Source organism: Fukomys damarensis, unplaced genomic scaffold, assembly GCF_012274545.1.
Source record: "Fukomys damarensis isolate Sample0158 unplaced genomic scaffold, DMR_v1.0_HiC HiC_scaffold_36, whole genome shotgun sequence".
Classification (NCBI taxonomy): domain Eukaryota; kingdom Metazoa; phylum Chordata; class Mammalia; order Rodentia; family Bathyergidae; genus Fukomys; species Fukomys damarensis.
In genome coordinates, this window is record NW_022900948.1 from 32,639,487 (window position 1) to 32,665,969 (window position 26,483).

At 40.0% G+C, this 26,483-nt stretch overlaps 1 protein-coding gene across 4 annotated transcripts in view; it reads right to left on the reverse strand.

Annotated features, from left to right (window-relative positions):
- Astn2 (astrotactin 2) overlaps positions 1-26,483 on the reverse strand; it is a 770,953-nt gene that overhangs the window by 303,992 nt on the left and 440,478 nt on the right. For all 4 annotated transcript variants that reach the window (XM_010639452.2, XM_010639450.2, XM_010639451.2 and 1 more), the window contains one exon: positions 22,372-22,560. In XM_010639452.2, coding sequence (XP_010637754.1) covers positions 22,372-22,560 — 189 coding nt within the window. The remainder of the gene's footprint in view (positions 1-22,371; positions 22,561-26,483) is intronic.

Genomic DNA, 26,483 nt, shown 5'->3' on the forward strand with positions numbered 1-26,483 from the left:
ACTACTGATAGAGTCAATACAAATAGAAGGAAGGAAAGATGCAGCCCAGACTCTTCTTGCACATGAGAAGCTCAAGAGAGAAATTACAGAGGGATTCCTGAATCTTGTTCAGTAGTGTCAGAATTAAATGGTTAATTACAGTTGTGATTATTATTATGCTCTAGGAAGCCAATTATACTTTAAAATTGGTGTTTAAGGACTGTAACAAATGAAACTATAGAGTTCTACTCCAAATAACCTCCCAAACTCAGTTAATTCCTATCATTCCTTCCCAAATCTCTGCATGTCCTCCTGCTGTGGTGTGGGTTTTTTTCCCCCTCCAGTCCATGTATTAGGAAGTTAAACCCCACAGCCACAGTATCGGGAAGGGAACACTTCAGAGAGGTGATTAGCTCACATGGTCTGCCCTCATGAGTGGATTAATGCCGCTAGAAAGGGGCTTGATTGGGGATGTTCAGTCCCTTTTTCCCTCTTTGGCCCTTTCTCCAGGTGAGGACAAAGTTTTCTTCCCTTTGAAAAGGTTCCAAAATAAGAGATGGCATATGGGGGAGAGCTATCAGGTCCCACACTAGACATTGAATTGCTAGTGCTTTGACCTCGACTTGTCACAAGCTCCAGAGCTCTGACAAGTAGTTGTGTCATCTCAATAAATTACCCAGGCTTGAGAATTTTATTAGAGCATCACAAAACGGTACCTCTTCACCTACATTTTGAATTTTGTGGAACATTTCCTGATATTTCACCCATTTCTTCCCCCACTCCATAGCCTAGTGTAACAGAAAATTCTAAGTATTGATTTATTTCTTAATATTCCCCAAATCCCATGAAAATCATCACTAGCATGAGTGTAATCTTTTGTCACTTTTTGCAGAGTAATAACGGAAAGTTCCCCAAGGTCATTTTCCCAAATCTATGTCATTTATGTTTCTCTATAGACAATATCATGTCTAGGATCTTTCCATGTCCAACTGGGTCAGTGATCAATTCATTCATCTTTTCATTCACAAATTTTTAAATTTTATCACCTGTTTTGGCATTCATTCAGCACTTCTTTACTTCATTAATAGAACGACTCACTCATGAATTTATTTATCATGTTTTCATATATATTTATATTGTACTGAGTATTTCATTCCAATTTCAATTCACATATCAGTTCTCATTCATATGTTTACTCATTCATTCACTGGACAGCAAGAATGCTCAATGCATGTTCACTCAGCTAGAATCTGTCTTGGATGTGAAGCTAGAATATGAAACCATTGTTCTGGAGAAGTTTATAAACCAGGAAAGAAAACAAAGAAGGAAACAGTGTGAAGCCAGGTGAAGCAGCACAGGGAAGAAGGTTCGGAAGAAAATAGGTTATAACTAGTGAATAACTAATAATGTGCCCAGTATGTTACATGCATTATCTGATTTAAATGCTCCCCTAACTTTAGTAGATGATGAGACTAAATTTATTTAATGAGATGTCTTAGCTGAAATCTGAGTCCAGGCATTCTCATTGTGCTTCCAAAGCTTTTAACGATTCTGCTATATTCACTCTTAGTATCATTGGGGACCTTAGTGTACACTAGCATTTCTGGGGAACGATTTAGGAGAAATTAGATTACAAAGGTGTGAGGAGCAATTGGAAAGTGAAGAAGTAGAGATAATACATTTCCATCAAGGAGACTGTCCTTCTTTCAGAGGACAGAAAAATCTGTAACTGAAAGAGGAGCTAAGGACGGAGTCCCAGATGCAGCCTCAGAAGGATTTCCTAAGTGTGTCCTCAGTGTGTGCAAGCATATTCGTTATTGTAGGTTTCATCCATTCTTTCCCAGCAGTTGTTTTCATTTTTGTTGTCCTTGTAAACAGCAGGACTTAGCCTAAGTCTGGCCAAAAAGTAGCTGGAAGAATGCAAAAAGTAGTACAGGAGGAATGAATGTCACATGCTCTAAAATGGGCTCACAGATAACCCAGGGTTGCATTTCACAGATCAATGGAGGAGCAGGTCATCTGAGCAGCTTTTTACCAAGCAGCTTCATAGAACCAACTGGATGCTGGAAGACCAATGACACAGAGAGAGTGACTATGACAAAACCAAAACAAATACATTTAGACCCAAGCACAGTGGGGAATTGAGTTCAAATGGAAGCAGGGCATGGGATCAAGGTTGAGGATGCAAGGAGGCATGTAGTATCGTCTTAGAGCAGACTAGAAATTGGCTGGGGTAAACTTGGACCTAGAATACACATGTCACACGTCTACCTCTTTTGGGTGTCTGCACAATTTCCTGGTAATTTATGTCAGTCTAGGAGCCCTGGCAGATAAAATAATCTTAGAAGTGTGTAGGAAATGAAACTTTTAGCTTTATTGGGGTGAGTTTTATTACAGCTGTTATTAGTCTGTTGCGGAAAAAGCTCATTTAAAACTCACTGGGGCTCTCAAAAATGTTAAGCATTCTTTGTAATTACATTCCTTCTGATTCCTCCTTGAGTTTCTTGCTGCTGTCCCAGCATGAGATCTATGAAAGATATTTAGGGAGTGATCACTTTCAGGTTACTTGTCATTTGACTCCTGGGCCAGATACCTGCAGTTCATGTCTTGCATATTGTTGAAGAGGAGGGGGAGGACTCTGCAGGCGGCAAATTGTAGCAGATTCTTTAACATGCATTATTTTGTATCACGACAACTAGGGGAACTGGAGAATCAGAAACCTTGAGTAACTTTCACAAGGTTACACAGTTAGTTAACTGTAGTGTCTATCTTCAAAGTTTATACTCTTTCCAGGACTCCTTGCTGCCCTTTACAATGGGCCTCTTTTTAAGAGAAGGGTTTTCTCAGGACAAGTTGGCAATCCAGGATTTGGGGAAGAGAGAAAGGAAGGGAGCCAGAGGAGAAAGGGAGAGGAGAGAGAATCATTCCATGCCAGTTTCAGACTCAAAGAGCATTCCCCAGCTGTCAGCTAAGCCCACAGTCACAGTGGAGTTTTATTAAGGAGAAAGAGTCAGAGAGGAGTGAAGTGACAGATTTAAAATTAACTTGCCAAATTCCCGTCAATATTATGACAGTCCCCAAGTACCAGTTCAGCGACCCAGCGCACCAACTTGACAATATTAACATAACTGTGTCAGAACCAAAGCTTCCCCTCTGTCTTTTCAAGAGGAGCTAATTTTGGGGAGACAGGCATTCTCCTCTCTATCTCATTTGGCACCCCTGTGACAGGTCCCTTTGGGCCAACCCGAGAGTGCATGCTTCATAACCCTCCATTATCCTTCCACCTCCCTAGGCATTGACACCCATGTGGCATCTCAAGTCAGTCACAGGTGTTTCCCTTCCTTAGGAATCTGCTGCGTGAATGAAGGCCAGGGAGGAGACTCTGTATACTTGGGTCCCTGTAGGTTTTTGTTTGTCATTTGTTTTTTCATTTGGGATGAAGCCCCATGATGTTGAACCCCTTCAAAACTAGCATTTGGAGCAATATGTTGTCGGTACCAGTTCTCATTTGCTCACTAATCGGTGCCTCTTTTTCTTCACTTTACAATTCGTTACCCCTCACTGCTCAGCTTAGATATTGATTCTGGAGGAGCACCTATCTAGAGTCTCACACCCCAGGCTGATTTGCTTCTACGGCCCTCTGACTTCAATATGTCATACTGCATGGGTAACTTTATTGAATTTCACAGAATATATTTCTTTCTTTCCTTAGTTTATGAGCATGGTACAGAGAGTGACTATATAATTCGTCATCTAATCTGGGCTACATGTGCCTGGGATAAATGCTAAACTAAAAAAGATTCTAGGACAAAAGTCATAAATTAGAACTATCCTAGTTAAACTGGGATATACGATCACACTACAAATATGAGCTTATACTCCAACTGTTAAGCTGTCCCTCTGTGTCTTCATCACCTTGTGCGGAGGTTAAAAGTTGGCACAGGATGATGAATGAATGTATGCATTGTTCTTTTTCTTGCAAGTGTTCTTCAAAGAAACTAAAAAGGACATTTTTTTATCTGAGCTACTTTCCTTTTCCTCCCCTCCCTCCCTTCCTTCCACCTCTCATTTTTCTTTCCTGCCTTCCAACTGGTAATCAACGTCTATGCATTAAGTTTTGTTTATTTATTTTTAATTCATTCATTCATTCATTTAGTGAACTCAGAATTTTTGTCCTTTGGTTTTTTGAGACAGGGTTTCTCTATGCATTTCAGGATGGCTTTGAACACACTACGTGGCCCAGGATGGTGTTGGAACTTGCGGCAGTCCACCTGCCTCAGCCTCCCCAGTGCTGGGATAACAGGTGTGCACTGCCATGCCTGGTTGAACCCAAAACGTTTTTTCCGTGCTAGGCTCTGAGATACATCTTCAGCTCAGACCTCTATTTGTAAGTGATCATTTAAATAAGCAGGATTTCTGCCCATTGAGGGCAAAAATTGGAAGAAATTTCCAGCATTTGCTCATCATTGACTCTGTGACACTTGCTTTAAACACTGTGATTATTTTGTCCATTTCCCTTATAAGAGAGTTATAAAAGAGGATACTGAAACTCAGAGAAGTCAGTGACTTGACTAAGGTCATAGAGCTACCAGCATCAGAATGTGAATTTAATCCCAGGTCTACCTGAGTCCAAAGCCATGGTCTCCTCATTAAACTAGGACATCACCTCGACTCTGGAGAGGGAAACTCAAATATAAATTCACTCAGAACACAATGATGGTGGTTTCCAATTCTAGGGAGGACACAGAAACTTGTCTGACCCACAAAACTGCACACACTTTATCCATGCAAGAGAAAGTCTATTTTAAAAGATCAATTTTCTGTTTAAAAACTTTTGCACACAAAAAATGCCCTCTAACTTCAGGTTGTGATATGTTCTGTTTTTGTTTTAAGACAAGTCTTAACTTTGTAGGTCAGGCCATTCTTGAAATCACAGTGATCTTTCTGCCTCAGCCTCGAAGCTTGTGCCACCACACCTGGCCAGTTACAATGTGTTAAGACTTTAGTTGCACAGACGATTTGCTAGATCTTGGAAATTTGTAAGGATGAGGAGTCAAAGATGAGGTTAAGTAGGAGAGGTAAACGTGAAACAGTCACACTAATGTTAAGTTTCACAGGCCTCTCAGAGAAAAGTAGTATGAGAACGATTCGTACTTTTCCCATTTCAAAATCATTGTCTTCACTGATAAGGAAACTCGGACTTGAGTGGATAACAGCTCAGGACTACATACAGAGAGCTAGGATCTGAACCCATATCTACCCTACCCCTGTGCCCGCGTTGTTCTTCCCTCTCGTCTTCCTTCAAAAACAATTCATTCATAAGGAATTGGTGGGACAGGACAAATCTCTCACTATCACTATTTATGTGCTCTCAAACCTCCCATCTTCTTATGCAGGATGACTGTGACCCTGGCCCTTCCTCACATGCTTGTCATGAGGAATAAAGAAACTGCAGCATTTAGAGCACTTCGCAGCATGGCTGACCTATATCTATCTGGTCAGTAAACAGCAATTATCACAATCATTATTATTACTAAGCCATAGTGAATTATTGATTAAAGCCATTTGGTGGTCTGTCACACACAAAATGTCCTATGTAATTGGCTAACTTTAAGATGGATATTTTTTAATAACATTCTTCCGTTCCTTTAATGTCACCACCCTCGGGTCCCTCAGCCAAGCACAGTGATACCAAAGGAGCAGAATATGCAACCAACCAAGTGGTGTAAGAGAGGGTACATATTTGAGGATGAGTTTAGCGCTGGACGGCCCAATCCTCACACCATCATTTAGAAGACAAATGACACCGGGCACAGTACTTAACCTGTGAGCACCTCAGTGTCACCATCTGTTAAAAATAAATGTATGCATGTGGGAGGTTAGCAGTGCCTTAGATCACATGTAGTTTGTAAGGACTGAATGGGTTCTGTCAGGTGAAGGTACTCCCTGGGTTTTTCTTTAATGTCACCAGAAGCTTAACCTCAGTCTCCGTCACTAATGGCTACTCATCTCTCTGCTAAGCCTAAGACAGGGGACCCAGATAGGCTCTTCTCTTTTCTGCTTGCTCCCTGGTCAGTTCATCTCCTCTCTTTTACATCGTGTACATACTAAGGAACTCTAAATTTACATTTCAAGTCAGGCCTCTCTTCTGGACGGTGGTGTCCTACTGGGTTTCTGACATCTCCATGAGCATATATATGAGACATGACCAGACTGTGGTTATTAAGACAAGAGGACGAGAACCTGCTGCTTCATTATACTCGTGTCTACTTTTATAGATGAAAATTTATAGTGTGAAAATTTCCACAATCAAGTTCACTTTTTAATATGGTCAAAAATAAATTTTTATTTCTACTCCTCTTTTGTTGTCTTATTCCTCTCAGTCTTTCTTGACTTCATGAATGGCGCGGCCATCTCTCCGATGGCTCAGGCCAAAATTGGGGAGGCAACCTTGCCTCCTCACTGTCTACCCTTCACCAGGAAATTCAGAACACACTTTCAGAATACACCCAGACTGTGCCCACCTCTGACCATCTCAACTCTCTCTACCCTTATCTTTCACCTGGAGCACAGCAAAGGCCTGGCAACCACCTTCCTTGCTTTGACCAACTTTCCTGAGGTTAATTCTTCACACCCCAGCTGGAATGGTCCCTTTAAGACATGAAGGAGATCACAGCCCACTTTGGCTTCTTTCTCTTCTCACTCATAGTGCTATACTTACGTGACTCACAGGACCCTACACAAATTGCCCACACTCCCCTGCTCAACACCCACTGCCTCTCTATTTATAACCTTTTCTCCTACTATTCACTTCCTCTTCTAATCTGTTCTATCCACTTGGGCTCTTTTTAGCTCGTGAAACACATTGAGGATCTTTGCATTTGCTGAGCCCTCTACCCGGAAGCTGTTCCCCAGATGTGAGCATGGCTCCCTGCTTCGTTTGGTAGGATCTTTAGAGTAATGTCACCTTATCAATGAAGTCTTCTTCATCCAGCCTGCATATGATAGACTCCTCTGGCTATCATGCTTTAGGACCTAAACTTAATGTGCCTTCCTTCATAGGTTTCATCTACCTGAGTATATATTTATTTGTTGACTGTCCCTCCACTGAAATATAACTATTGAAGATGGGTTTCTTTTTTTTTTTTGTATGCTGTATTTCAGCTTTCTTAAAACTACGAGTGGCATATACAGTAAGAGGTTCTTGAAACTGTTTTCAAGTTACACTAGTGCTTGGTTCCAGGTAAATTGGTACGTGTGTCATTGTTATTATTGTTACTCTTATTACTGCTGCTGTTACTTTTATGAAGACAGGGATCCTGACAGCTCTTGTCTCATCTGGATCACTTGATATGTAATTACCCTTATTTTCTTTATATGGAAACAGAAGCTAAAAAAGATGAAGTCATGGAGCCAGGGATTTGGCTCAGTGGTTCTGCTGCCTGCTTCACAAGCACAAGGTCCCGAGTTCGATTCCCAGTACCCCCTCAAAAAAGATGAAGTCATCACGTGAGGCCAAATGGCCCAGGAGATTGTGTCTCCTACCTGCAAAATCCATGCCTTTTGATATCTCAGAGCTCTTCTCCTCTGTGGTAGCACAGTGTTCACCAAAAGGATCTCATACAACCCCCCTTTTTTTGGTATCAGGAACCAAACTCAGGGCTACACACTTGCCAGGCAGGTGCTGTACCACTGAGCTACATTGCTGGTCTTTGTACCCTATTTTGAATGATGTCTATGTTGTTTAAAAGTTCCTTGTCTGTGAGATCTTTAAGGGATATCACTAAATGGAAGTGAATATTTATATATATTTGATGTATCACTTCAGAAAATAGAAGCAAAATAATTAATCACATTTGTTTATATTTACATAAGAAACACTGAAAAGATACCCAAGAAACTAATAAAAGTGAAGGACATGGCACAGATCCACACAAGATACACAGAAATAAAGAATGTGATTCCTCGTTGGATGGCTTTTATATTGTTTTTATTTTTGAAGCTTGTGAATTTAATGCCTATAAAAAGCCACTTAAAAATAAGTCTACCAAACTGTCACAGACAAGCAGAGCCTGTGGCGACAGACTGCCAAATGTAAGGGGGTGACCAAGTGGCCCTAACATTCTGCTCTGCTTAACTCAACTCCAGACAGGCATCTTATAGACTGTGGGTCCCTGACCCCTCTTTTCTTACAGAATTCACTTTAAAAAAATTGTACTTGTAAATTCTCTGTCTCTTTAAGATGTAAATCTTTCTAAAAGCTTCTTGTTAGTTTTCCCACACAAGACCGTCTTTTTCAAGGAAATGAGAGGCATCTATGATCAAAGAAGATCACACCTCTGTCTCCCAGGCTCTGTGGGAGGCGGGGGCCCAACCTGCTTGGGTGCCAATTAGCAAACGCAGATGGCCTAATAGCAGAGAAGTATATTCACAAAGACAGGAATAACTCTGTGCTGGACACATCTCATGGTTCTACCTCCCCCTCATGTCCTCCAGTACTTTTCCACTCCCTCATCTTAGTGCTCAAAAGTGCTCCTGCCCATTGTTCCAACAGAATTGCACTCAGAACTGTCTACCGTCTTGCAATTATCTGAATAAGAGACTTCCTTCCCGTTTAACATTGCCCACTGCAACTTTTGCTTTGACCAGTGCACGCTGGATCAGGAAAAGGGTTAGTGGGTAGAAAGGAAGAAGATCTGAGAAAAGTATGGGCTATCGTTAACAATGATGTACCAATATCAGTCCATTAATGGTAAAAGAGATACTACACTAATGTACAAGGGGAAACTGGGTACAGGGTGCATGGAAATTCTGCCCTATCTCTGATTTTTCTGTAGATGTAGGATTGTTTAAGATAAATAAATTTTTAAAAGTTAAAAATTATTAGAAATCATAATAGAATAATCTTGTCTGAATCTCAAGGATATGATATTGGGAAAAAGTTAAATGAGGCAGGTACAGAAAGATACATACTGGATGATCTCTGATAGGGATTCTAAAACATCTGGTTCCTTGTAGAGAATAGAATGATGGTTACTGGAGTTGGGGAATAGAGGCCTGAGTGTGGGTGAAGAGATGGAGAAAATAAAGATGTTGGTCAAAAAGTAAAAAGACTCAGTTATTCATGTGTAACTATGAGGCATGGTGACCATAGTCTATAAAAATGTATATTTCAAAGCATCACATTGTACACATAAATATACAGTTATTATTTGTGAATTACAGATAAAAATCACACGCACCCACACTCCCACACCCCCAGACCTACACACATGTGTGCAGATATCTACATAATCCTATCTGTGTAGTATATGGAAAAGGCATTCGTTTTGACACTGAATCAATCCAGGTGTCAGAGGGTCAGGTAGGCAGGGCTCTGACGCTAGCTATGTGACTACAGGCAAATCTTCAGACTCTGAATTGCTTCATCTGTTAAATGACTGGCAAATTCACTTACGTCACGCATTCTCAGTGGTGACAGCATTATTCCTTGTGACAAAAACATCTGAGACATTACAATGGCTATGTCCTTTCCCAACAAAACCCTTCCCAACAAAACTGTATCCTTTAACTTCTTTCATTTGGGAAAGCTAAATCTTAATTTAACTTTTCAATGAGGGTAGAGCAATAATGAAAAAAAATATTAAGAAACACAGACTAATATAATATCTACAAGTAATATTCTTTTTCCCCTTTACTCCTATTTAAGCAACCTATATGTCCATCAACAGGTGAATGGATAAAGAAAATGTGATATTTTTACACAATGAGTGCCACTCTTACATAAAGGATAGATTTGCGTCATTTGTAGGAAAATGGATGCACCTTGAGACCATAGTGTTAAGTAAATCAGACACACAAGCTCAAATATCACATTTTCTCTTATATATGAAGAACTCAAAATAAATATAAACAAAAATAAAAGATAATAGGAAAAAAGGAGATCTTTCTTAAAAGGGAAGGGGACCAAGAGATGGAGGGAGAAGAGAGGGAAGGTAGAAGAAAGGTACGAAAAAGAATTAAGATGTGTTGTGTACATGTACTAAATTTCCACCAAGAATGTAATCATTTGGTGCTGCAAACATGTACTAATAAAAAACAAAAACTGAAAAAAAGACTCGAGTCTTGTCTCACTGCTTGAATCCTCAAAACCTGGCACATAATAAGCAGTGGATGGATATTTATTGGTTGGCTCATAAGGCTGAAGGATGATTTAATTGTACTTTAGTTCTAAAGCTATGATTCTACCTCTTTTTCAAACACAAATGTAAAATGTCTGAATGGTCTCCAGGCTTATACCACAGATTTCTAGAGGCATAAAAATACTAGGTAAATTAGAGAATTAACAGAGACCTGGAAGGGTATCTCTTGGAGTAACTGTGTCTCTGAAATATAGTATGGCAAGGAAGACCAGTTGCTTCGCTGTATTTCCTTCCTCTTCCTTAGAATGTATGGTGCGTGTGTGTGTGTGTGTGTGTGTGTGAGTGTGTGTGTGTGTGTGAGTGTGGGGGGAGATTCAAGAAGATTTAAGACCACAGGGACCTCTTGGGAGAACAGAAAGATGATTGGTTGACTCGAAGTCATAAGGTAACTATGCAGTGACTTAACCAGCCCTGGGATACCATAAAGTTCGCAGCTTCGGCTCTTGTCTTGTGCTTGTTAATTAACTGCCCACTTAGGCTCCATGGGGAGTCTTATATGACATAAAAATAAAGCTTATTTTGAACTCTTAAAAGCCACCTTGAGGTGCGCCACTAGATTATTATTAGTAACAACTATTCAATGCTGATGTTACATAAAGCCCTAGTCACTGTGCTTGGAGTTTTCCATATTAATGTGCATCCAACAGAACGTGATCATAATCTTTCACTGGAATTGTTACTAAATACATTTCTATTCAGGGCATTTCCCTGAAATGGAAATATTTCCTTCAAAGTTAATTTTCTTGATATACATGTGTGGGCTTATTAATGTGAGCTTAAAATAGATTTTTTTTCACTTCTTTGGAAGGAGTGCCAAGAAAGTAATGCTGGTGAGATCACATCTCAAATAATGTTAAATGTAACAGAATGCACACAACAACACAAAGTTTCTGAGTAACTTGTACCTCACAGATGCTTGGATTCATGTTAGAAAAATGTCACTAACATATGCGCATGTCTTTACAGAACATCTTAATTTGACTTTTCTCCCCACCTCCCTCTGCTCTCCAGAATTCTCCTGTAAGGAAGGTATTGTTAGGTTTGTAGGTTTAACGATGAGACTCAAAAGGTAGTTTATCCACTCACAGTTGTATAGCTAGTAGTGGTTCTTTCACTTAGACACTTAATCAGTCCTTCCTGACTGAATGTGCACACCATCCACCTAGCTTTACAATTGCATCCTCCTTTTCCCCACCCTTGACCCATTCTTCATCTTCTTGGCCAGAGATTGAACCCAGGGCCTTGTGTGGGCTAAGCAAGCACTGAAGCACTGAGATACACCCTCTCTTCTTGACTCCTCCCATACTTTTCTCTGAAGATCCTCCGTACCGACACTTGCCTAAATCGCTCTTCCATGTAGCTGTTACTGTATCTTCTGGGTTCTCATCAATACCTCTTTCAGGAAGTCTTCCCTGAGGCTGCTGCACACCAGGATGGGGTTAGGTGCCTCTGTGATGTTCTCTTAGCTCCTGCACTTTCTCTCATCATAACTCCTACACCCAACAGTGCAAGATGAACTTGATTGGTGAGTGGTCTATCTGTGCATGAGGAGGGCGCCTGACTCTCTCTTCAGCTTTTCATGCCAGTGCTTCCTACAGCTCAGTCCATAACATGTATTCAATGACAACATAGCTGAGAAATGGGAGCGAGTGGAAATACCATAGTTTTGACCTCAAATGCAACCTCCCTTCGGCACCTCTCATCATTAACAAACACAAATGACTTCTCAGGTGTGATTTGTTCTGAGAGTAAGGTACTCACATTCCTTAGCATAATGCAAAATTAGTAAAATATTGGTGCTGTGGACTCCATTAATTAAGCATAATGTTTGGCCAGGATGTGGGCGGTCTCCTACCTTTGGAGCGCTTACTTCTAAAAGAGATTGCTAAGCACATTAGTGCATTCGCAATGTAAACAAGATCGTGGGGAAAATGGCAGAAGATACTTAAGAGAACAAACTGCCTAGAGTCAAGTCAGAAGCACTCATTATGAACAAACAATCACAGTGCTAATTACAATTGCTCTGCTAATTACGATTACTGTGCTAATTACAATCTATCCTTATCTGCTCTGCAGGTTCCCTAAGGACTTTCCCTTCTGTGTGTTTAGACCAGCCTGAGTTACTGCCTGTGTTTGAATGTAATGAAATTACCCTCCTTTAAAAACTGTCTCTGCTTCAGATGTCTCAATGATTCAGATAGGCTTCCTCCTCCCAGAAAAAGGACACAGTCAGGAAATTTGAAGCCAGGAGATTTAAAACAAAATTGAGCTGGGGGTGGGGGGTGGCTGGGAAGAATTGTGAAATGGACCTTATTGCTTTGACAGACCAGAAACGCATTTTAGTGAAGAACATTCTTGACATTTTTCATGGAATGTTAAATATGTAAACATTAAGAATAAAATCCAAACTAGCTATTTTTCTTTCCTCTCCCACTACAACTACGGGGGGAAGACTAGAAAGTAATCATAATTAGCAGAGCAATTGTAATTTGTTTAAAATTCGCTAGTCTCTTCCCCACCCCTCTTCCATACACCCAGTAAAAGGCATCTTCATTATGTTTTTCCTTTACCACTTTCCTTCTGTCCTCAGTTAAATTAGTGGGTGTTGACAGTATAAAATTTTTGTCTTAGTGTTTAAGAAAAGTAAAATTTTACACTGGCCTAGGTCTCCTCACAAATGAACTTTTTGCTTCTCTTCCAGGGGTTTGTCTCCAACCTTCAACCTGAAGCAGACAACAGCTCAGCTCTGTGCTGGCAAGTGGCTCTCTGCTGCACACAGTGATGCTGAAATCATGGTGTGGGCATGAGCAGGTGTCACAGATCTGGGCACCCAGCCGTGGCTTTGGAGGTGGGAAGCAGAAGCTTTCCTCACATAAGTACCCCCATCAGCAATAATTTTGGAGTGTCCAGGGCCCAGCAGTGAGCTGCATGTACAGACCCAAAATACCTTGTACACCCTTATGCACTGAGGGCCTAATGGATGGCAGGAAAGGACTGTCTGTCCTGATGGCTAACAGTTGAAGCGTATTCTTCACACTGGGTCACATGTGGGGCAAACTAAGAATGAAGAGCTTTTTTGAGACTCCATGACTCTCTGGTGTCACTGGCCGTGGGACTAGATTCAAGCTTTCAGATAAAGAGAGGAACGACCATCCTCCAACTCTCAGGCATAGCCTAGGCAGCTATTTCCATTGAGTACAGAGATTAGTTTAATGTCTTGCTATGCAAAGCTGATCCTCAGAACCAGGAGCTCTTTGAAATGTGGAGGCCCAGTCCCTACTTGTGATCTAGAGAATCAGACCTGTGTTTCAGCATGACCCCATGATGACTCACATACACATTAGAGTTTGAGGTGCCCTGATATAATTCATGTCTACTGAGTTCTGCCTGTAAGGAGACACATGGGAAATTCCCACGTTTAGGCAGTGTCTTTATGTGTAGTGATGACAATGATTGGGAGGTACATTCTTGGCCTTAGATAACTGAATCTTTCGCTTTGAGATCATACACATGTGCATATGCACACACATTACTAGAAACTGTAGAGTGGTTAAGAAGGCAAGCCTTCACAGGCTGTGCAACTTTGAAGCTCACCTCTCTGAGCTTGTGTCCTCATAAAAAAATATGACAGAGGCTTGGCATGTAGATCGGTGGTAGAACACTCACCTAGCATTGGCAAGACCCTAGTGTTAGTTTGATGCTAAGCATCTAGGGAAAGAAGTATGACAGTCATCCTGCTCCTTCCACGTATGTGTCATGGGAGAAACACCTGCCTATGGGCCTCCAAGACAGGCTTTGAAAAGAACAGTTTTACAGGATCAGTCATGCTTAATAGCATCTGAAAATAGACTGTAAGATGTGAGAAGGTGATAAAGGGGGAAAGTAATGAGGAAAGGTGGGTGAGCAAGACTGATGCACAGCCCCTCAAGGTTTTCTGGTTCCGTTTTGTTCTATCTGGATGGATCTCCTTTCCTTTTGGTCAGAGGTCTATGCTACTCATTAAATATTTTTCATACCATTCCAGAGGCAAGAGAGTAATATATTACTAGAACTTTTGTATCTTGGCCTGGACGGATGATCAGCTTTCACACAGGAAACATGAACACGTAAATCCTACATTCCTAATGGGATATATTTCAGTGCAGATGATCCATCCAGACAGAGAGGTGGCATTTGAAGACACAGGTAATATAACACGTTGGGGAGATTATGTCTTTCTGAAGCATGGTTTAAGCACTCGAGGGAGGAGGAAATTCACAGCTTCCGCTCATTCTGTACTACTAGCTAATCTGTCTCTGCCACAAACACACAGAGCCCAAAAGGTTGTGCTTCTGCCCCTACTCAGACAGTTTCACCAAAACACTGTTTACCAAAATATATATTGTTTAGAAGAAGCTGAGAGGGTGACTCTGGCTCCAATCCAGATGAATTTTGAGGGAATGCAACTTTAAAAGCCATCATTCACTATACGACTTCTGGAACTGGAGAGGAAGGAATGCAGATGAAGACAGAAGAATATGTGTTTATTAATAGCCTACTATGCGCTAGGACATTTGCTTATTAGCCAGTTAAACCCTTACCACAAGCCTCAGAGGATATTCTGAAGTTAAAAAAAAATCACATTTTAGAGTTGAAGTTCTGAGTGTTCATAGAAGTAAAGAGATTTGTCCAAAGCAACATAGCTAAGAAAATGGCAGACATGGGATTTGGAGACAATTAGTTTTTCATGGCAGCACCCTAAACTCCAGCCAGGCATAGAATCAAGTTCTTACAGAATCATGTACCTGGAGGGGACCTTGGCTGCAGATGTCTCATTAATTACAGAATTGTGAGCCCCTACTGATGCCTGGGACCTCCTTGTTGCCTGAGGAAAAATAAGAAATATGTACCAATCTCATTTAGTTATCACAACATCAGGAAGCAGGTATTGTTATTATAATTATTCCTAATCTAGCAATGGAGAAACTGAGGCTTACTTAAATAACGTGCCTATGGTTATATAGTTAACAAATGAAAAATAACTTATACCTCAGAACCTTTCACTGGTCATCATATTCCAAAATTGTTGGATCATGTGAACCACTTGGAAATGTTAATGAGAATTTGCCTTTTCAGGCTCCTTGTCTGAGGGAAGGAGGTAGACTTCAGTGCAGATCTTGGTGAGTCCAATGGTCAGGTGACTAAGGAGCCACTAGCCATGGGGCACTCTGGCTCAGAAGCCCTGGCTCTTTATCTGAGATCTGCACCAGGCTTATTCACTTACAGAAGAAGTAACAGAAGCCAGTGTGGAGAAGGACCAAAGGTGATAGCAGCCAGAAATGGCAGAAGAACATCAGAAACTCCCAGAAGTGAACAGAGTTTAGTGGAGGGAGAAATGGCCAGGTGAAGCATAAAGAGTATAAAGTTTGGTTATGTAAGATAAGTTCTAGAGACTTAGTACCTACACAGCATGAGAGCTATAGCCATCAGCATATTATTTACAATTACAGTTTTCTAAGAGTGCACATGCTATGCTACCTAAATAAATGAATAATATTATTTACTAAGGGGTGAGGCTATACTTTGGGAAGTAATGACTATATGTATGTCCTTAATAGAGGTGATGGTTTTATAGATCAGTACTTTACCCCTAAATTAATGATCATATACATCAAATATGTACAACTTTTTTACATGCTAAGGATATCTCAGCAAAGTGGTTTTAGATAATTAATAAAAAAATAAAAATCCACTTTCTAATTACAGTAACTATGGTGAAAAACTAGGGACTTTACTTCCCTAGAAAGAAATGATGAGAGTCAAGTTTCTTTGATCTCTAAATGAGGAATAATTATAACAATACCTGCTTTCTGGTGTTGTGATAATTAAATGAGATTGGCACCTGTTCCACGTTTGTACTCAGAGGACCAGGCAGTTCCAGGAGCGACAAGGAGCTGCAATTCCATGATTAGGAGGAGTCTTAGGCAGCGATCACCTCTTGCACGTGATTCTGCAGGAACCCATTCTTGTTCCTGGCTGAGACTCAACATGAAGTGTTTGGTGTTGTCAAGAGAAGCTAACAGGGCTTAGCTCCCAGGTATGCCATTATCTACACTAGCACTCATGAACGTGCATAACAATGATTCCTTTTTCATCCAAGATTCCCAAGTACTAGAATGGCTAATGGCCGTTCATTCTGTATGAGGCATAGGGCAGGACTGACACATCAACACTTCAAGTCAAGCCATTATGGTTTTGAAGTTATTTGTTTGCAAAGCACAAACTAGTGCATCCTGACATACACTCATCTCTTTTTGCACAGTCAAGTTGTTAATGGTCATTTTGGTAATAGCAATTAGAAAGAGCAAGTAAGAAAATACGCAAACTATGTGGTAAGGGACAACATACATAAAAAATACAAACAGGAATAAAGAAGAAAAAAAGGGAAATGATAGGGAGAAAAAGAATGGAAGATCCAAGAGTAGCATGTGCAATTAAACAACTTTTAGGTAAGGACCAGAAAAGCCCTGGTCCAGGACAGATCTGACTCAGTATTCTTAGATGGCAAATAAATAAATAGATGCCACTCATGAAAATGAGCTTTCCTCAAATTCTTATAGAGAGCCCTTCTGTCTCACCATGAGTGAGTTTGGGGTGTGTGATCCTGAAATCCCACATTACCCAAAACTGTCCTCTTATACAGTGTAATATGCACATCTGATAAGCAGACCAGATTGGAAAGTGCCTTTCTAGCAAATCTCTAGAGCTCTTCTGTCCTTTGTGGGTCATTCTTGATGTCTATGAGAAAATATCTGTCGCCAACAGGACTGGCTTATTTTTGATAATGAAGTTTTGACAAAACCTACCATTGTAATTTGTTCTGTCTCCATTTTAAAGCAACCAATCCTAACTGCCATTTCTGAAACTCAACTCAATAAATAGTTCTTAAATGGTGTTGATCTAAATCCCTGCAATCTATAACCTAAGCTGACCTTTTCTCCTTATAAGAATGAGGTAGGATGGATGAAGGCAGAAGAAGGAGGGAGTGAAACCAAACAAATAAACAAACATTAAATGCCACCGTGCTTTGGCAAGTTTATCTTGAGCCAACAGTCTGCTGATTCCCAGGCTGATCAAGTGCTAAAGGAAGGAGATTCTGATGGTGACCCCACGGGGGTCATTAAGACCAGTCCTGAGCACCAAAACAGATTGAAAACAGACAGCCTGACATCACTACTCAGGTTTAGCAGCAATTCAGACATGAGATCATTGGCTCTTCATGCTCCCACAGAATTTGACATTTTACCAAAGGCTTTTATGTCCATTCATTTCCACTTGAACCTGATTCCTAATCTCACTCAGTACCAAGGCTCTTAAAACAATCCTCATGTCTTCCCTAGGAACAAACCATAATTTGACCTTCATATGAACTCTGTGTCCTTCTTTCTCTTTCATTTCACTCTCTTCTTCACCCCTTTCATCCTTCATACCTTCCCTACTCACTCACCTTTTAACACATACCTCTTTATGTAGCTTTTTCAAAGCTCTCTCTCTTTAATTATCTTTGTGCTTACTATTCCCTCCTGTCACTCAGACTCTTCTTCTGTAGCATCTCCTATCTTTGATTCTGACTGCTTCTCTTACACACTTCTCTGTCTCAATCTCTTGATTCATCTTTTCATATGTACTGGGCTTAGTATTAACGCAGTGTTATGATCCTTTGCCTAGTCAGGGGTCCTAAACATCTCCCCATGTGTATCCACCAGAGATAAGCTGCAGCTTACGTGTGGCAACCTGAAGAGGTGTCCTTCCATGGCTTGCCTTTGCCTAAGATCTCCCCTTCATTATGAACTGGGCATCCTCCTAAGGCATCTGGGTTCTCTCTCTGTACAGAGAGCAAGGAAGGGACACATGGCTGTCCTCACTACATGTTAACATAGACTATGCAGGAATTGCACGTCCCTCTCTGCAGAACTGGAAATGAAGGTGGGATCTGTCTAGGAGTAGGGAGCTCTTATCATTTCAGCTCAGAAGAGGCCCCAATCTGTAGACACACTTGGCAAATTAAATTCTTTCCTGTGCCTTAGTTTCTCTATCTATGCAACAAGGAGTAAGTCAGAACTTCTTAATCTTTGAACACTTGTCTAGTTCAGAGATTTTATACTTTGAAGCTTTGGTTAGTAGAAACCAGGGTGCTTTTTCGTGGAATTTCAAGAGAAGAAATGAAAGTGCAGACCTCTCTTCTACCACTAGCTGTTAGGTGTGGTCACCTGGATGGGGATGCAGGAGAACAAAGCAGAACTGTAGCTGTCTCATGAAGACTCTTTAGCTGATAGAGATTTAGAGCACCCAGGCCAGGCAGTTGTCAGGAAATGAGGCATATGGCAGAACGGCTGGTGGCAGTGCCTGCTGGCTACTCGCTAGGGGTGGACCGGAGATTACTTAGAAGAGGAAGGGAAGGAGGAGGAGGTGAGAAATGACAACAGCCTTGGATTCGGAAAATCTTTAAGGCCTTCCAGTACATGGAGGACAAAGCAGCCTCCTTCCTGTCTGGAACTCAGGAATGGAGACTTGAGAAAGATCAATTTAGACTCCTCAGAAATAGCTTGCTCCTCCCTAAGCTGACTTAGCATGTGGCTCCAAAAGGTGACGTGAACTGTATTTAAAAACAACTGTAAGGAAAGTTTCACTGAAGCCAAAGATGAAAAAGGTTGACTAGAAAGAGTCACAGTTCATATAGAAGTAGTTAATATAGTAGTAGTTTAGAGAGTCCTCTAGATCTTGAGGCTGTCATAAAGAGAAAAGCTTGCTATGTTCCCTGTTTTCCCCCCATGAGCAGATCAGGACAGACACAGGATCTGCTTACTGAGAGGCCTCCAAGCTTGGGGGATTGGGAACAGTGTGCAGTATTAGAGGAAGATGGAGAACTCCTGATGGGTGGAAATTCCACCTGAGCCTTTGGGTGCCATGGTCTTTATTACCAGTTTTGTCAGTGAGAAGATAAGCATGTTGGGCAATAAGAAGACTGTACATCATAGACAAGCCCCATTATCACTTGCTTTGTGACCCAGTTTCTTCCCTATATTTTAAAGGAGAGCCCAGGATTCCCAGAAGTCCCTACAGGAGTTAGCATATTACAACTCATGCATCTGATCCTTGATCCCATGCCAGGCAGTCTCAGAGTTGCCATGAGACATCAAATTACATCAAATATGTAATGTGCCTATCACAGTAGCTGGTGTCTGAAAAACAAAACAAAAACAAAGCTCCTAAATGATATAGCAGTAGAAAGAACTACGCTTGTTTTGGATGGGGCTGAGATTCTAAGTCAGCTTTATCTGAAGCTGGGCTTTCTTGACTCCTTTTCTGTTTACCCATATGTCTATTCCTTTGAAGTTCCTTTTCTGGACAAGAAGACACCTTTGTAGCTCTCTCTGTCTTTCTCATGGGCCACTGAACTTTGCTATCACTTCAAACTCCAGTTCATGTGCCTCGTCCTCTGAGGAGCCCTTTGTTCTTCCTTCTAATTTCTTTCAAAAAGCTTCACATGATAACTCTTTGGAAAGCAATGGCATTCCTTAGAACACTGTTTAGCAAATTAAATCTTGCTATTATTTTTCATTTGTGCATGTCATATTTCATGCTTGTAAATTCCTTCCTCAAAGGGATGAGATAATTTTTTTTCTTTTGGTTTTCAAGCAGCATTATTCTATCCATCATGATGCTCAAGAGAAAGTCTCATAGACTATTAAAATTACAGAAAACTATCACTGCAAAATCTCAGTATTGAGCAATACTTCACCCAGGCTGCCCTTGTATTTCTCCCAGAGCTTTTTCAGCACATTTTTACTCAGCCTCAGCTTGAGCATCGGAGTATCGAAACTAATTCTTTCCCGGGGGTGGGTGGATCTGACTCTGCCATGAACATGTGTAGCTGCCAGTCACTTTTGTCGTCTGAATTTTCTCTCAGTTATTCCTTCGCTTGCAACTGTTAAATGGACTTTACAATTATCCTCCCAAATTTCTTTTCTCTCCAATATTCTTCCCATCATCACAGTTGAATCCACTAACATTGTATGTACTTTTCACAACAGATACCTAATTGCCTGCATTTGCTCTCTCCCATGCAATCTACTTCCCACAGAGCCACCATGAGGTTGGAAAATGCAATGTCATCACTGCATACCCCCCTCTTTCAGACTTCCTCTCCTTCAATGGTTGTTAGAATACAAACTGGACCTACAAGATCTGCATGTTTTTCTACTGCTTACTGCTCCAGCTTTACTCCACTTACTTAGCTTCAACAACAATAGACTCCATTCCCTGAAAGCAACCAAGTTCATTTCCCTCTTAGAATATTTGGCTCTGCTTAAAATCTTTTGCATGCTCACTGCACCATTGTTAGCTAGGTAATGCTTCATCTGAACAAGAGACACCCAAGCCTCATATTGCTATCTAATCCAACAGAGATACCTCCACAATTCTGTTCAAACCAATTTAAATGCCATTATTAATTTCTTTTTGAAACCCTGTATTTCTACTTTATTCAGTAAACAAAATATAAAATCCCCTTCTCATCTACTATGCCTAAGTGCTATGGAATCTGGGGCCATTTTTATTTCATTTTCTATCGTGTCCTCAATAACCACCATGGTACCTGGGGCATAGGAGGTGCTCACAGAGCAGGTGCTGACCACTAGGATGAATGGTTTTAGGGAGTTTATGTTTCCATTCTTATTATCTAAAATGAGAAATGAGGAGATAAAGGGAGTTAAAAGACAAAAGAAAGGCTCCAGGGTTAGACTTACATCTGAATTTGGATTCTATCTCTCACTGGAGGGTCACATTGCAAGCTACTCAATCTTGCTGGCACTGACTTTTCAGTTGTAAGGTGGAGGCCCCGGTTTTCTCAAAAGAATCTCATAAAGAATTTAAAATGGCATTATGTTGGCTCTCTCACCTCCTCAGAGGGGATCTTTGGTAAAATTATTTTAAATTTATGTTTCTCATCTGAAGAAAGGATATGACAATAGTCTCTGCCTCACAAGACCAGTGTAAGGATTACACAAGTTAATAGGTGATCGAAAGTGCTGGAATATACTACTCATTTCCTGAATTCATGTTAGGGGTCACTATTATTATCAGTGATAGTAATAGGAGTGAAGAGCTTAACATAAGTGATTCTTAACTGATAATTACATCACCACTCCCACTACAGTGATGACTACTACTAGTGAGATGGTGAGGTGGGAACAGTGATCACTGTGATTGTGATTTGGTCATAGTTCTGAATTTTTATATGATTTCAAATAATAAGGATGATCTAACTTTGAAATAGCACTATATTCTATTTCCATGAAAAATTGCCTACATTTTTTTGCCTTTATGAAGTCCACTTCTATACATGTAACAAGTCTTCTCACTCTACCAACTTATAACTCTTCAGATTTTGAGGCATGAATAAGTCCCATCAAAGTTCTCCATGAAGAATAGCCTTAGTGTCTTCAGCTAATCATGGGAGGCTTTCATTGTTATCTCGAATGTCTAATCTTACATAATCTGGCCAGTCAAGTTATTGTTCTATTCCTTCTCATATCAGCAATATTCCTTTTTAATTTTCTTTTAATTTTTCATTTACCATGTATCATTAGTAGAAAAAGAAGGCATTGGCATATTACTGGGAACAAAATGACAATTTCTGAACAGCATTACTGAGAAAGAGTTCAGATGTGTGTGTGTGTGTGTGTGTGTGTGTGTGTGTATAGACAGAAAAGCAGAGAAGGAGAGGGGGATATAATTAGAGAGAGGTGTTGGGTATTTATGGGTGATGGGACATTCTACTTCATTGAATGTCTTTATTTTTGAACTGCCTGAATAGCAGTGATAGGATATTTATTTCTAAAAGAAGAAATGATTAATTTAAAAAAAAATTATATTTACTTACAGGATGATTTAAGTTTAAACTCAAAATATGGGGTTAGAGTTAGAAAATAGGAAAGTAGGACAAATAAGGGGTAGGTCAATGGGAAAGGAATATTGGAGAATGACTTTTGATTAGTTGTAACACTCTTTGAAATAGTATCATTGATCTTGGGAGTGATGTTTGCCAGTATAACAGGTTTATGTTCCACTGTATCTATGGCTTCCTCCCCATGCCCAGATTTTAGGTCATGACCAACAATGTGCAAGTGTCTTCTCCTATAGAACATACCTAAAGGTCATCTGGAAGACTTGGCCTTGGTTCACATGCTGGGTCCTGTTGTTGTAACCATGCAGCATCTCTCCAAAGAGCGTGTCATTGAATTTGGAGTCAGGTTTGAGGCACTTTGGGCCTTCGCAGACATCAGAGAGCATTAAGCAGGACTTTCCATCAGGAGCCAGCTTGTACTCCTCCACACATCTACATGACAAAACAGACACAAGAGTTAGCTCTGCATCCCAGGAGCCCCCATTGGAGGTGACCTAAAACCAAGGCCTTTTTTGGTTGTAAAACAGGTTGGAGTTTAGAAATGGAGGCAGGAATCTATCTAGGGCACAGGTGTCTAAAGAGAAGTGCATTAATCCTGCAAATTGTTAAGTTCAAGGAAAGTCATTTGTGACATTTTGGAGGAATTGAGGGGGAAACCAGCGTGTACATCCATGCACAAAGAAAATTTAAAAGTGGTTTTCCATGAACACACAGACTTAAAAAAGCATTACAGGCCAATTCACAGGGAATTATCAACTAGCTCTTTAAACAATAATCTGTTCTCAGTGTATCTGTCTACCAAGGCTTGAATACTGTAGCAAAAACAAGGTATTTAGCACCATTGGAGCACAGAGGTGACCCTTCTAGAACCATGGACAGCACCCACAGCAGCAAGCCCAGCTTCTGCTCAATAATCAGGGCTAGCAGCCTCAGTAGGCTTCTCATCACCATTTCTGACAGCCAAAGGGGTTCTTGACACGTCTTTGAGGCAGAGATGGGCTCCTCTATGGAGTAAAAGAACATTTGAATTAATTTTGGCAAAATCTGCAATTTGGGGACCTCTGACGATGAGGGCAATTTCTAATGAAAGCATGGGGGCACTAGGGTAGAGGTGGAGTGCAGAAAGGGGAGCAGAGATCTCAGGACTTGAAAAAAAAAATCTATCCAGAAACTGAAATTCTTTGAATGTCTACTTATGGTTCTGTACTAAGCACTGGGTGTAGGGCATGCATAAACTAGCAAGACAGACAAGAGAACACGTTGCACAATTGGAGAGATCCTTACAAATGCCATCTTTAATTCTTATGACCTATGTGAACCCAACCAAGTCATTTAACTTCTTTGATCCCCAGTTTCACCATCTGTAGTACAGGAGAGAGCCTCCTATCCTATTAAAGATTTTTCCTTAATTCACTATGATGCCCTGAGATCACATAACATATTTGGTTCAAAAATAGGAACTGTGAGATGTTAAACAAAACAATTACATTAATGGCAGTGCAGGTGGTGAGTCCATTTACTGTCTGTGTTCTATCCACTGGACAATTTGCATATTTATCTTCTCACCATGCATGAAGATAAAACATCTTCATTCCTACAGTACACATGTGCAAAATGAGTATTCAAAAAATTAAGCATGTCACACTCTGAGTGACGAAGGTGGCATTTAAATACAGGTATATTTAACAACCAAAGCATCTCCTATGCTTGTTTCTTTGAGACCCAGTCATTTCTATTTGCATGATGTGACCCTGTGTAGGCTGTTGGTTTGGGTCAGGATAAGGCAGGCAGCTCTTTTTTGCCTTTCTTTTATTATAGTGCAGATCCACTAAATCTGACTGCACAGAGACTCAGAAACTCTTGGGATAAGGCGCAAACTGTGAGGTGGTTTGGAAAAAAACTGTACCCAGGATGTTGGAACCAGTAAGTCATGAACACTTTTGACCTACTGCTCAAATGGAGGCAGAACATAAACAAGCAGAGCCAGAACCTTGACCTGAGACCATTCAAGTGAAAAGCCAGGAACTTCTTATGCATGAAGCAAGCTGCCACTCTTTCCTTGATTTTCCCTGGCCCTCAGGGTACTGTGCTGATGCTCTGACTGATTTTCTAATGTTTGCAAGTTGGTCCCTAAAGCACAGTACAAAGTCATGGGAAGGAGGCCCTGTCCTGGCATCTAGGTAAAATATATACACCTTCTTTTTTCATCTGCCAAATATAAGCAAGTTTATTTTAATACAGTTGCAATGAAGATGCAGTGAATGAATATAAGCATGCAGGGCATTCGGTAAATGGTCCATAAAATTTAGTTCCGCTAATTATCCTAGAAAGTCCCTAATACATATGAAAAATGGTTTTCTGGATACAGTAGGAAGAACTCAGAATTCCCTTCCTTTCCCTCGCTTGTTCCCTCCCTTTCTTCTTCTATTTCTCTCTCTTTCCTTCCATACCCACATACATACAGAGTTGTACACCTGTGAATAAACACACTTTTGTAAATGAGTGACCACTATCAAAATCTACAGAGTAAAATATCAAAACTCTTCACTTTCCTGACTCTGTGGCTATCACTGTTATCTTTTGTATATTATTCTAGGGTCTTCTCACTGCATTGAAATACAAATTTATCTATCTATCTATTGATCAATCTGTACATACATAGCTTTAATAATAAACAAAACTGCACTATCCATTATTATGAGGCATGTAACATGTATTTGTACCCAATGTTATTACTGTTTTTTTAAGTCAGTGCCATACACATCTACTTTTAAAAATTATTTGTTACCATACAGTATGCATCATGATGCCTTCAACTAATTTAATATTTCTGGGCACTTTGTCTCTTTACATAGCTGTTGTTATTATAAGCAGTGCCATAATGAATGTGTGTGTGTGTGTTTGTGTGTGTGTGTATGAAACTCTTCACATATGTGTGTTCTGTAAGACAGGGGAAATCTTGGGTCATTGTCTTCTGAATTTTAAAATTTGGGTAGATCTACTAAGCGGCCATCTGTAGAGGCTCTAACTGTTTTCAGCCCCATCACTGATGAATAAATAACCTGATTTTTCCACATTATCCATGGTCATTATTATCACGGTGTGAAAGAAAAGAAGAATTAATTTTCATTTGGAAATGGATTTTCCTAATTACTGACTAAGTCCATCTTTTCATCTTATGGTCATTTATATTCCTCTTTCTATGCATTGTTTGTGTGCCTTAGGCACTTTTCCTACTGTAACATATCACTTTCTTATTGGCTTTTATATATTCTGCATATTTTCTGGACAGTTTTTCTTTATTTTACATTCATGTAGAAAATTTCTTCCAGTCTACTTGTGTTTTAATCTAATCTTTGATGTCTTACAACCTCTATATTCGAGTCCTTTATTGTTTCTGAATTTTGTGCAATGTTCATAAAACAATAAGACAACAAAATATCTTGTTGTAGTTATTCAATATGTGTGGAATTTGTTGCCATATATGGTAAAAATGCTTATTGTACACTCTTTTTTGGGGGGTACCGGGGATTGAACTCCAATCCTTGCGCTTGCAAGGCAGGCCACCGAACTGCTGAGCTAAATCCCCAGCCCTTATTTTGCACTCTTAAAAAACAAGATCTTGCTGTGCAGTGCAGACTGCCCTTGAACTCACTGTGTGGCTCAGTTTGTCTTCAAACCAGATATACTCTTGCTCCCATCTCCCAGTGCTGTGATTAAAGGTATGTACCACTGTGCCCAGATTTCACTACCTTTTAAATGGCACGACAAATGTCATTGCATATTTTTTAAAAAGAACAGACAATGGGAAAAAACAAGAACCAAGATACATCACATAAAGGTACAAGATCCCAATGATGAAAATAACTGTATTGTATACCTAAAATGTGCCAATAAATTTAAGAGAAAAAAAGAATAGATAATCATCTTTTCACTAGTTTGAAATACCATTTTAGCAGATATTAAATCCCAGTGCATAGTATACATACATGGTTGCATATGGTTAGGATTTTTCCTGTGCAATTACCTATACAGTTCTGTACTAATTCTATATCATTTTAATTAACATAACTTTATATCATGTTTTAGACATGGTAAAGTAAGTCTCCTCCCCCTCACAAATACCAACTTTCTATTTCAAAATTTTATGACTTTTCTTCCTCATCTTCCATTTCAAATGAACTTTAGAATCAGCTTGTCAAAGTCCATATAATGTCTAGTGGATATCTGGTGGCACTATATTAAATTTGAGTGGGGATGCATTGAAGGTGAGGGAAAGTTTAAATATATATAAACTATATGGTATATAGTTCAATATATAGTATATAGTATATATTCTATATATAGTAATATAT